This window comes from Parambassis ranga, chromosome 16 (genome assembly GCF_900634625.1).
Source record: "Parambassis ranga chromosome 16, fParRan2.1, whole genome shotgun sequence".
Classification (NCBI taxonomy): Eukaryota; Metazoa; Chordata; class Actinopteri; family Ambassidae; genus Parambassis; species Parambassis ranga.
The window spans coordinates 3,953,010-3,966,306 of NC_041036.1; the positions used below are offsets into that span (position 1 = coordinate 3,953,010).

Sequence of the window (13,297 nt, forward strand, 5' to 3'; positions counted from 1 at the left end):
CACAGTACACCACAGTAACTTAAAGTATTACAAGTCCTAGCGGCTGCGTTCCAGTCAGCTGCAATGAATTTAAGTCTCTGAATGTTGCTTTAAACATTTTGAAGAAGTCTGTCACTACCTTAAGATTAAAAGCTGTGGAGTTTGTCCATTGCACAATGGTACAATTTCCTTTGAACAAGAATTAAAATCATCTACCAAAATGGCCCCATCCTGTGAAGGACACTGACCATCTGTGTTATCAGCTAGACCTCAATATGAAACACCTTCCACAACAAAAAAACCCTGAAACATCAAAAGGGTAAAAGGGAGTGCAGATTCCTAAAAGAATTAAAGTGGACATCTTCAAAGTTAACAGCTTTTGTTGATAATTCAACCTCAGCATTTGTGTGCAGCAATCTCGTCCTACATAACAACATCCTATGTACCAGATGACCCAGGAACAAATATAGAATGTTCGCCCAATTACACTGCACCAAACCGCAAGATGGTTTTTTTAAACATGTAAAATTAAAAGCACTGCATCTAGACAATGTTTCCTTTAAGAATTATGACACTACTTTCATTGCAGAATTCACACTAGGTTAATCTCAGATAGGGGATAAGATCAGAGATGTAGGTGGGAAAGAAAGCAACCAAATGCTTGCAAGATACCATCATGATGTTACAGTGTGGACACAACCACAGTGCCCACAGGAACCAAAACTATTCAGCAAGCATAGACAATCAATCACACCAGAGCAAACAAGGATCACAACCGTGCATGCAACATTATATTCTTCTCTACTAACTGCACTACTTTCACCTCCTTACCACCTTGTTTCCATTTCTCCTCCACACTCAGACACCAAAACCTGAGAGGGACCGGGGGCAGCTAACATCTTCCTGAAGGTTTATGAGTGTCAACACAATTTAAAAGCAGATACAGTACTAGACATCTTTGGTTATATCATAGGAATTATTGCTAAATATTTTCCGGGTTTAACATATGCTTACACAACACATCACCTATTCCCCTTCAATCTCCTGCCTTCTAAGCACAAACTCTTTCCCCCACTGCTCTTTTTCTAACCTGCCAGCACATGGACCAGATGTGCAAATGTTTCTCCATGTCGCTATTCAAGCCTCCTTCCAAGAGAAAGGCAGAATGAGGGGAGAGGAATATTTGACTTCACTCCACGGGAGACCAGTTTCATAAATTTTGGCGGCTACACAACGGTGAAAAAGGTAGCTTGGCTGGCTTGGCCGAGGGAGAATGTTGACGGCATACCAAACAACATGATCCTAATGAGTTGGAAAATCCCAGGCTCTCCAGAGGACTGTCCAGATGCTACCGTCATGAAAAACGCTACTGTTTTATTGAATTCAGACTCCCCTCCCTTTCTTTAACAAGGGGCAAAATTTATTATTTGACCATTAAGGCATCCTAGGCCACATGAAGCGTTTCAGAGTTAATTTACCCTCGGCTGCAGGTCCAGTACCCCACACTGGGCACAAGACAAATTGATCTTAAAGTGTCTCGCATGAACTTACACTTTCAGATATGTGCTTGCAGCCCTGGTATAAGGTCTGCAGCCAATTTGCTGCTCACTAGCTACTATCAGGTTGACTTGTTTTCCGTGAATGATAGTCTGGCACATGAGCTGAGCCCTCAAAAATGTGTGTAAAACTTTTCCTAAGAGAGTCAAATCACTTTTAGCCCTAGCCAGTCCCATATATCTCTCCTGACAATTCACTGGTACAGAGGAACAAACTTCATTTTATGTAAAACTAAACAAATAAAGGACACTAAATGTTCTTTATGAGAAGAAAGAGATTTCAATAAAACAGGCACAACAATGACCGCATTAACTTCTAATACACTGGTTTAAAAAAGACCAGATGATCTTTTTTTCTATGACTATTGAGCTTTTAAAGAACACAACAAATCCATAAATCTTCACTGTGCTTTTCTTTGTTTGGTCAAGTGACTAAAATGCCATTGCAGAATTATTATTACTGAATTTCTCTTTAGACACATATAGGTTTCCCTTCTGTTTTGACTGCACAACAAAAAACATCTTAGTGCCGCTTACTGGAAAAGTCCAAGGGGTCAAAAAACACATCATCACACACAAAACCATGAACTACATACAAGTGATTTACATTGGTGAAAAATTTAAAAGGAAAAAGGATGGAGTCTGGTTCTGTCACACTATTTGGATCAGCATTAACTTCAGGATCATTACCTTTGTCAAGGTTTAGAAACTCACAATATTGGAACCCCCTAAAATGTATCTGATTGCTGTCAACAAGTAAAAACACACAAATACTAATACCTGTGATTCTTTTTTCCTAGACACGGTCATAGTTAACACATATTATAGTTACCATGGTGCAGGACGCAGCCATGCAGAATGAAGGCTTACCTGGGGCTTTGTACACCTCATTGAGCAGACTTTCACTGAGTGTCATAGGGGCGCCATTGACCATGCTGTGGGTCCAGCTTTGACAGATTCCGTGGAGTAGAAGCGTCTGGGCTCTTGTGGCCTGGATAGTGAAGTGGGGAAGCTCAAAAATACACTCTGTAGTGGGGACTGAGGACCTTTTGCTCCTGCAAGAGAAGGAACAAGACAAAGGTTTAGTTTAGGGCTGCAACGATTACTCGAGGGCAAAATGCATCACAACTAATTTAGTGCTCGATGACTCTCTAGTGACATCATTGGGGGAGATTCTCTCATAGCGTAGCGGGATGATCAGCGTTTTGAGCCGCATACGTGCGCACACACACGGTTTTGGCGCCGGTCATGGAGATGGTCGCGGGCTGAAGCAATGACACTGCAGTGGTCCAAAGCAGGTATCTAGATGCTGCCGTATATATGGAAAAAACTATGACATTTATGCGTGATCCGAGTACTTGAGTAATCACAAAAATAATCGGCAAGTATTTGAGTATCAAAACACTTGTTTGTTTGTAGTCCTAGTTTAGTTTGTAATTATACACAACAAATTGTTGATGTCGCTAGCTGGGATGTAGCTGATGTAGCTGGGAAAGAGTAAAAAAAAATGAACCAACTGAATGAAGAATGGAGAGGTACACATAAATGCCAATACACACTGAAAGAAATAGACACTGGTGGAAACAAATGGTTCACAACTTCCACAAATCCATCAATATCACATCGCAATATAAAACAGCTCATTGATAGTACAAAGGGCCAAATAAGTAGAAGTACATTCCAACAGCAAATTGAAGAAGTACCAAGTGTGAGCCAAGCTTTCCTTAGTTACTTGGCAGGTAAGTTGAGTTTGCCGACCCTTCTCTCCCCTCCGTCAAAACTGTGATGATGATTTATGTGAAAAGATGTACAGCCCAGAAACCTGACCCTGAAAAGAATCTCCATGCATTTAACATTTCATCTGTCTCCAAGAGTGTGGAGGGAGAGGTTGTGTGAGTCTGTGCGGATGACAAGCTGATGAGTTGAGCGTTCGGGGGGATGAGGTAACAGCACAGTCCGATGGAGTCCTCCAGGCCCCTGTCCATCAGAACCTCAGCGGACCATATTCTCATTTATCATCCGACACACACATACAAACTTGCTTTTTTTCCCCCCTCGTTCTTTAATTCCCTCCTTCTAGTATTCCCCTTACTGTCTCCCCTATTCACTGTCTACTCACTCATTAAACACACTTCTTCTCCAGTGGCACACACATAAAAATCTTACACTTACATAGCCAATCAAATCCACAAATCAGGCCTGGAAGATCTACTAGCTATCCAAGCTGTGAAGTAATGGCTCTTCAGTTCTAACGATATCATCCATCAAAACAACAGAAGGAGGGAACACACACCAAACAAGGCATGGAATTACAATACAGAGGATGATAGAGCAACTGTCATTGTCACAACTACTGATCTCTATCTCTCAGATCTTCCTTCTACCCTCATTTTCCCATCCCTCTGCATCTGTAGGAAACTCTAGTCGCTGGAAAAACACATAGGAAGCCTGAACTAAACATAGCAAAACAAACCTCATTGGTTCCACTACTGTTTTCCTCTCTTGTCTTCTGAGAGGTTCTTGGGCTAGGTTTTTGAGGGCTGGCAGTGCCCTCTGCCCAAATACACTAGTATTTGTGTGTGTGTGTGTGTGTGTGTTCATGCACACATATGCTCTCTTGAGTACATATTGTAATGGAAGCAGAGAGGTGCTGCCCTATGAGAGGAGTTTTGGGTGAAAATAGAACTGTGACTAATTCCAGGGATGGCTGCAGCGTGTCAGGAAAGAGCATCACAGTTCATTTAATCACACATCCATTTTGGTCCCAGTTCAGAGTGTGGGATATGTCACGGGGTCTCTCTCTCTCTCTCTCTTTTTCTCTGCGCTCAGCAGCTCTGCAATCGTTTAACTCCTCTGCTTCCCTCCCTCTCCTTCTCTCAGAGTCTCTTTATCTTTCTTTCCCTTTCTTCTGCTCCTGGGTGGTTCGGCAGGGTGACATGAACTGTTAGCTGCACACAGGCAGGCCCAGAGTTCTTAACCGCCTGCTGTCTCTACTATGAGACAGAGAGCGAGAGAGGGTGCGATAAAGAGAGATGTAAAAGTACAGGAAAAACAAAGAAAGTCCAAACCTGACAAGGTCAATGAGTCTACCGTGACAGTGCACTGACATTCCCACTACATATGGGGCATCTGGCATGAGGGTACAACGTGCAATGCCATGCTGTTCCAAAATTAAAAAACAATAATGTTGCAAACTATACACCAAGACATTCAACCTGATTTTCAACTGTTTAAATGTGTGCACTGTGTGTGCTGTGTACATGGCAAAATATTGCACTGAACAAAAGAAAGTGAAGGGGACCCGGCAACAACAATGTCCCCACATGCAGAGCAAATGTGCCTGCAAAGCCACTTCAATGAGAGAACTGGCAAAGGATGAAAGTTTGTTGGCTTATTTGAGTGTTTATAGCGTTTAAGGGGAGCTGTCATGTGCATGTGGTCCCCTAAAACTTTAATTATGCACCTGTTTTTATTATATTATGCCCAATTCTTTGCGAACAGCAACTTGGATCCTGGAATTAAATGAGAAGCAGAAACTCTCATTAGGGTGTTTTTGGAATGCTGGATGTGAGGACAGCCAGGCACTCATCGGATTTCATTAAGTAGCTGGCACGGTCAGTGTTTCTTGCTGCAACATGGTAAACAGCTTTCTGGCAGGACTCGTTTCACAGTTACCACAAGCTTTGAAGGAAACAAAAGCATTTAAGAGGTAAAGTAACACCTGCAGCATTACCTGCAGTAAAAAAAGAACCAACAGAGTGTGGCGTAAGAACAGTGCAACAAACAAAACGTATTTTACTGTAACAGTGTAGAAACCTATATACAGACTCTGTAGTCTGGGGAGCCAAACTCATTAAAGCAAGGTACTTCTATAATGTTGAGACCCACCAGAAGTGGGCCTACAACTCTATTTCAGGTCCTGACTCATAATTTAAGAAATCAGGTCCCTGGCTCAAACTTCAGTCTTTCATTGAAAAGACTGTTTCTGACCTCACATTGGTCTTTTAAGTCAATAACTTTTTTTTATTAAAACCCTGTGCCCACCAGGAATAAGGAAATCAAAATTAGCCAGGAGCTATGAAAAATTAGGTGTTTCAATTTCAGCCAATGAAAAATGCTTTCCTCTGGTGTATTTCAACAACATTAGCCTCATTTCCCGACCTGTCCCCTGTAGGAGCCGTGACTGAGTGACAAAGAACTAGACCAGGGCTACGACAGGCCGGTTGGCAGACTGGGTAAGTATCAGACTGGTTGAGTGGCTGGCACCGAGTCTGTCTGTCCAGTGTACCTGTCAAAATCAGGCGAAACAGGGAATGGTGTTGTGCAGGAGACGTGAGTCAGAATCATGTGCACCGCACCAGCTGTGGTACTCTTTGCCTTGCCTGTTTCCTCTGTGTACATGCTCAGATGTTGACATAAAACAGGCACAGATTATGTAATTATTTTAGTCATTAACAAGTGTTATTGAAATATGAATTAAAGTGCTTGGAATTAAAAGAAGATTCTCGAAAATATATTGTGTTTTATGATAATCTAATGATACATTATCCATCACAACATATCAATACAGAAGCCGAGCATTCACTGTTAACAATCTATGTGTATCCCAACAATTTATCGTGCCCATTTCCCATAATAGCTGAGCTCCATTCAGTCCAATAGTTCTCAGGCTAATCAACTTTCTGGTCTGGTCTGACTGTGGTCACAACTATACTTAGACAAATACAGCTGTGGTTGTAGCTAACAGTGTGTGATACAGAGGCCACACACATGCATATAAAAACAAGCACAAAAATGTGCATACCTGTACAGACACACATAAAGAAACGTTGGCAAAAGGCACAACTATATGCATGCCAACACGTGCTGTCACACAAGCACATAGTGTGAACTATGATAAACATCTATAATAGTAAACAAATGCATTTTCTGTAACTATAATATAAACAAACTATGCAGCAAACACAAGTAAGAATGTGGGAAAGAGAGAGCATGCAGCAGAACGACAGAAACCACAAATGTGCAGGTCATATGTTATTCTCCAGGTAAAATAATACCCAACATGAGGACTCTCATTAAAACAGTAATTTGGTAAAGCTCCAGTACAAACTAAAGCAGGAGTGGGGGGGGGTATGTAACTGGCATGTTGTTGCTTTGTACTTTTACAGAAGAAAATAAAGGTAGCCTAATTAAATAAGGCTGGAGTGCCTTGTGTGCGTGAAGATGCCCTGTGAAGAACTGCGATCTTGATACGATGCCAAGAAGAAAGAAAACTGAGAAAGCAACACAAAAAGAAAGCTATAATGTCTGGTGTTTAGGGCCATTATTTCTTTAAGATCAGCATTTTGCAATAATTGAAAGAATACTGCCATGAGCAGCTGGTCTAATGGTTTACATAGAGTCCCAGAATACAAGCTTGGAACTGGCTTACAGTTTCCAGAACATACATTTTTGTTATTACTCATTCCCTGCAAAGTACCAAAAATCAGTTGCCTCACTCTTTCCAAAATACAGCGGCACAGACAGCTGTGGGGACCAGGACGCCAGCAGGAGATGTGGAGCAAGGTGTCTGGTCTTTCAATGGACCACAGACAAAGAGGGAGACAAACACAGAGACGAACAGATTTCCTGACACAGGTGGATTTTGTCCATAATGGGATTTAAATAATAGGAAATTCCAGTAGGACTCAAAACAATTTCAAGGAAGTTAAAAAAAACAAGTCAAACAGTTTTAACAAGCTTCACAATGCACAACTTTCTCTTGACTTTAACTTATCTCACTCTATTTACAAAGTCCACAGCAATGCCAAACCAATCCATTACAGGCTGACATATTTGTCTGATAGATAAAACAGATAGCCACTGTCTAGAGACTGGTGATAAGTTATCTAAAGTTTATTCACATCATTCACTGTCACACTCCTGCCTTAATTATACACTGCAAACACTCCCTAATTCAAGCAGTTAACAAACTCCTCAGCAGCTATTGTTTTCTGAATTTCAGAGGGAATCTCACTATAAATAGAGGCAAAGGAGAGACTGACAGCATGTAACGTTACGTTTTTTTTTTTGTCTTTTGTCGTCGTAGTGCAGATTGATCTGAAATATTGCAGAATTCCCAATCTCTCCAAGCTGAGGTCACTGACCCCTCTTGAAAATAACCAGAGTGACTTATGAGTTGCTCTCAAGTCCCCTCTTTTATCTCACTACAAAAGACTCACTACAGTGTCTTGCAAAGCCTCCAAATGAAGATTATAAATCATGCAAGCACTTCACAATGAACAAAAACACCTCAAGTGGCCAACCTGGGGGGAGGGAGACACTCGTCATTTTACCACCTGGAGGTCAAATGGGTTAAATGACTAAAAAAAAAAAAAAAAAAAAAGCTACTACTACGGGAAAAACTCCTCAGCCAAACATAAATAAATAAACTGAGGGGAAAATAATAAATGTTACCTCCAAATCATTTATTATGTATTTCTTTGCAGTTTCTCATAATGTTCTTTCAAGTCATTTGCTTCATTGACTGTACATGGTCTATGTCATTGGCTTGATGGGAAATGAAGCTGGAGCTGCAGCAGAGCCTCTGATACAGGAAATTTAGCAAATGCTGATTTCAGCAGCTGCTGCCATAAATGACTCACGCTGGTGATTACTTCTGTGTATTCTGAACTAGACCTGAGCAGGTAAGGAGGGTAATCAATCAATCAATTTTGCATTAAAATTAAAAATATGTTTCCAAGTGACATATTTTTTCCAGGCCTCACATGTTTCACTGAGGCTCATCAGACTTGTATAATGTTTTTTACCTCTTTTTATTTTATTACCTTCAAGCTTGTGTTTTAATTTTGCAGATACAATTAAGTGATTACAATTAAATCTCTCAGCTCAAATCTGATTGCATCCATTACCAAACTCTTTAAAGTCTTCGTGCCTGACGTGGGAATGGGTTAGAGGAAGGCATGGACTGTATTTGTGGCTACAGCTCAGACTTTTGTTGTTCCCCTGGGTCAAAGGTGTTACATGTGTGCATTTCTCAATCATTGGTCCTCAACAGCCGAAACTCTTCATAGAGAGAAAACACTCCACACTCTCTTTCACACACACACATACACACAGCCCTCCCCTTTCCCCCCCATCTGGAGCACCCCTAACCCAAAACACACACGTATGCACACAACCCTCACACAGACACACATGAACACACACACACAGGGAGATCCATTCTCAGGAGAGGGCTTCATTACACAGGGATTACTAAAAGAAATGTTTTAATCAAGTTGTGCAGACAGCTGCAGGCCGCAAGGCGAGAAAATGGCAATGACGTGGTTCATCAGGCGTTAAAGGAAAACACATCAAGAGGTCTATGTGTATGTGTGTGCAAAATGGTGTGTCTGTGTGTGCATGCAGCTTCCTGCACTCTGTCCAACATGTCCAGCTGTGGAGGACATGCGGCTCCTTTTAAGGACACACAGAGATAGGAGACCTTTAGCTCCACAGCCTGCAAACCCAATACAGATTTTTCGCGGTCCTTATCAAAACAACTGTAGCAGCTAACGGAAGCACCGGCTGTCCTTTATTTCAAGTTAGTCCTCTACGGTATTTTTTCTCTCAAGGCCCTTGACCTTTACACAGATGGTCACTGAAAAAAAATATACATTTTCCCGCAACTGGTCAAAAAAAAACAACGTTTTCTGTACCTCATTACTAACTGTAAGCAGTGAAAACTGGATGGGTTCGTTTCTAGGAAGCAATGGAGCGGTACCAAGGCCTGGTGGGGTGGAGAGGACAGTGGAATGCACACCACAGTAGATGATAATCCACTCAGAGCTGATAATCCGTCTATCCTTCCCTATTTCCCACTGTTTTCCCTCCCTCAAGCTTCAGTTCCTCAGATGACTAATTCAGGAATTAATGGTGTCTTTCATTCAACTAAAAACATCTACAGCTGCTCCTGAATCCACAATCTTGGCTCTTGTCTGTGCCTCCATATACATTATATGGTTAAATTAACATTCAATAGATATTCTTGGATTGCAAGAATATTGCCTCTTGAAAGAATTACAACATAAAACATACACTTTGGGGTTGAACCAATGTTGATTTAAGCTACCAAATTCACAATCACAGGGGTAAGTACACAGCGTCTACAGCAGTGACTACAGTTTCTCACACTGACCACTAAAAGGAGTGTAGGCTTTCCTCAGACTGAAGATGTCAATCACTAAGAGCACAAGCTTCACATTGACTGATGCCATTTCCTTTTTATACAACACTCCTCAATACATCCATTGATCTCTGTCAGAAATAAGACCATATAAAGCTGTCTGACACCAGATGCAGGGGGACAAAAAAATCCCTTGCCGAAAAGTTGGCAGAAATATTTTATAGACTGTGCCACACGAAATATGATGTTTTACCTTGCAGCTTACAAACCCTTTACACCCCAATACTTCAGAGTGAAAAGTGGAACAATATTACATCATAGGCCATTCCATGTTTTAATACACACCTGTTAATACACAAAGCTTACTTGTTGTAGTGTCCCCTCAGCTTCATCATGCAAAAAAAAAAACTCTCTTTTTTTTCCTCTGTCTAAAAACATTCCCATGTTTCTGCAAGAACAGGGAAGGGCCCAGAGAGCATGTGTTCAACTAAATGAATTCCCCCGCTGCTCTCATGGCCTCCGAACCACAACTCAAAGCTGAGCATGACCACAGCAACCACACGCTGATTTGAGGTCATTCAGTTATCCTTCACCATTCAGTAACAGCTCTGTGTAACTCCAATCCTGTCTACATGAAGACATTGATGAGTAGGGTCTTAACTGAGACCGTTATAAAGATTATAAAAATCAACACTGAAGCAGTAGCTGTGTGTGTGACGTCATTCACAAAATCAAAATCACTCAGGCCCACAGAAATGTAACTTTTTTTTTCCACCTAGCAGCCACTCCCAAATCAGCCCTTTTCTCCAGAAAAATGATTATTCCAGTTCAACTTGTTAATGATACTGCCTGCCAAAATGGCTCATAGACAAATGTAACAGCCACAGTCAATGTTCTCACCACTGAATGCTGTTCACGTACATTTGCTAAATTTGACTTGGATCTCCACTCAAGGACACAGAAAGCATTTGTCCTCCTGTTCTTGGCTGTGCTTGGAGACATAGACCAGGAGCAGCTTGCTATGACTAACTATGAACAGGGGCAATGAGGCATTACAATCACACCAGAAGCCTCGTGCCTCAGATGCCTCAAGCAGCCTTCATAAATCACAACATGAGCTAATCTAGAGTCTAGACTACTGCTCCAGACATAGTAATGGACTTCTCAACTACACATAAAAAAATATTACAGGTATTGCTAAAAACTGAACTAACCATTGACAGTGTAATGGACTTAGACCAATAATTAGATATCAAGGGAAAACCAACATTCTTTTCTATCCTTAAACTTTTTGCAAAGCAGTTCGGCTTTTTGTGGCTATATAACATGCACCTGTAATGCCACATGCTTTAAGAAATTATCCCCTCAGAAATAGCTGAGTGAGTAACAGGGGCTGCTAAAAATGCCACATAAAAGTTGGTGTGGGCCTGAATTATGGCCTGCAATGCGACGAACCACACTAAGCTGCTGCTGCTGCTGCTGGTTTGCTGGTTGGTTGGTGGGCCCCGGCCTTGGCCTGTCTCCATATGTTTCTGCAGTCAGGTGGCACTGCACAAAGAATATTATATGGCGTGAGCACACAAGTGTGTGTGCATGTGTGCTCAAGTGAAAGTGAGGTTAGATTTTGGGTAGATCGATGCAGGTGGCACTTCTAACATCCCGTCCCTCCTCCCACACTCTTTCCTGTGTTTTTTTTTTTTCGTAGGCACAGATTGTATCTCGAATAACAGGTTTAACAGCCACACAAACTAAGACTTGCAGCACAGTCCATACGAAGTTTGCGGGCACATACGTTGCTTTTTATTGGGGATTTGTACAACCTGACGCCTTACAGCTGCACTGGAGTTCACCGGGAGTAAAAGTGCATTTGACTTGATTTTTTTTTGCAAACCAAACAGCTTGGTTAGTCCACAGTAGCACATGCAATGCAAACAGTCTGCATGCAGTAACTATGCAATCTAAGCCACTGCTACTGCAGTGATAGGCTTACAGTTTACACAATACAGTAGTTCTCACAGTTACATTTAGGGATTTTTGACATTAATTTTAACTATGGCCGGGACATTAAAACACAACAACTGAACTGTGTCCATGGGATGGCACTAAAAAGAACGTAAGTATAAAAGATGGCAACAGATGTTAGGATATATAATTTCCAAGAGAAACCTCCTTTGCTGCCCACAGTGAGAAGCATGAGCCTCTATGCAGTCTTGGGTCTGGTGGGTCTACTCTTCACAGATTTTCAGTGTCTCTCAAAACCTTCCTGCTTATCTGGCAGTCGTGTTGATGCCTGAGCTGGCTATCAGCTGAAACATATATGTGTGCATGTGTCTCACTCTCTCTCTCTCTCTCTGTGGTCTTTATTTGTAAAGTTCCAATAGCACGTATAGCTCTCCTCAGAGATAATATGCTCATCCGTGATGAAGAGAATTTCCAAAACAAACATCAATACAGTCACATTAAATGCTACCACCTGGTGGAGTGCATCTTTTGGCTGCTCCTATAACCCAGTGTGTCACTTTTGGACTCAGCTTTTCCCATTAGAAAAGGAAACGTCCAAGTCTGTCATACATACTGTAATACATTTATGGTCTTAAAAATAAAGTTCACAATGGGAATCCTATAGCTCATCCAGATCTATGCTGTTGGCCATTTATTATAATTTACTTAAAAATGATTGCTACTTGTCAAGCTGACCACTTCGTATCTTTCTTTTCTTCTAACCACTGTCTGTTGTCTGTCAAACCTGCTCATCATCATTCTTCCAGGAGCAAACTGTCAGGTTGTGTTTATTAGATTTTCACTGCAGAGGTCAGGAGGTAGGCTGTCATGTCTCTCGCTTAGACAGAAAGGGTCAAATATGAGTCACTTCAACTCTACAATGACAGAACTCATAACACTGTGCATTGAACTCAAGTGCATTATCATCTACATAGGAAAGAGACTGACACTAAAACAAACAGCCGACTGATAGAAAATGCGAGAAGTGCTGCTAACCGGTTCATGTGTCGGAAACATCCAGTTAAACTTAAACTGAGGATGAGCAGAGTGAGATGAAGCAGAACTAATTCCTTTCAGCAGAACTATCTGAACTCTGAATCTGGGGAATTACGTGTTCACTTACACTGAGGTAACATCACAATAACATCTATTCAGATCACATGGCAGGGCCACCTGGAGCACACTGTGACTGAGCGTGTATGTACTATATATTTCTTCAAAGGCATGCCCACAACACAGCATAACACAGGACTTTCTAAGCATATTAGGGAAACTCAGTGAGAGGTTGTCAGTGTTATTTTTAAGTACTGGCCAAGACTGACAGAAAGGCCACAGGAGAGCATTGATCTGCAAGGGTCTCAGGAGATGAGAAACATCTAGTGATTGTCAGAAAGAAAAATAATATCCGTTTGACATCTGAATCCACTATTCGAGCAAGGCAGGGCAGCAAGGTAGGGGTCAAGATGGGGTGGGGGCGAAGATCAAAAAAACAACTTGCAGCCTCTTATTAGGAGCAGAGAACTTGTGGAAGTGGGTTCTGTCTTAAAACATAATGCCTTGTGGTTCCATTTCTGGCCAGCTGACCACTTGTACA

At 41.6% G+C, this 13,297-nt stretch overlaps 1 protein-coding gene across 3 annotated transcripts in view; it reads right to left on the reverse strand.

The window, feature by feature from the left end:
- vps13b (vacuolar protein sorting 13 homolog B) overlaps positions 1-13,297 on the reverse strand; it is a 263,370-nt gene that overhangs the window by 205,029 nt on the left and 45,044 nt on the right. For all 3 annotated transcript variants that reach the window (XM_028424569.1, XM_028424571.1, XM_028424570.1), the window contains one exon: positions 2,406-2,590. In XM_028424569.1, coding sequence (XP_028280370.1) covers positions 2,406-2,590 — 185 coding nt within the window. The remainder of the gene's footprint in view (positions 1-2,405; positions 2,591-13,297) is intronic.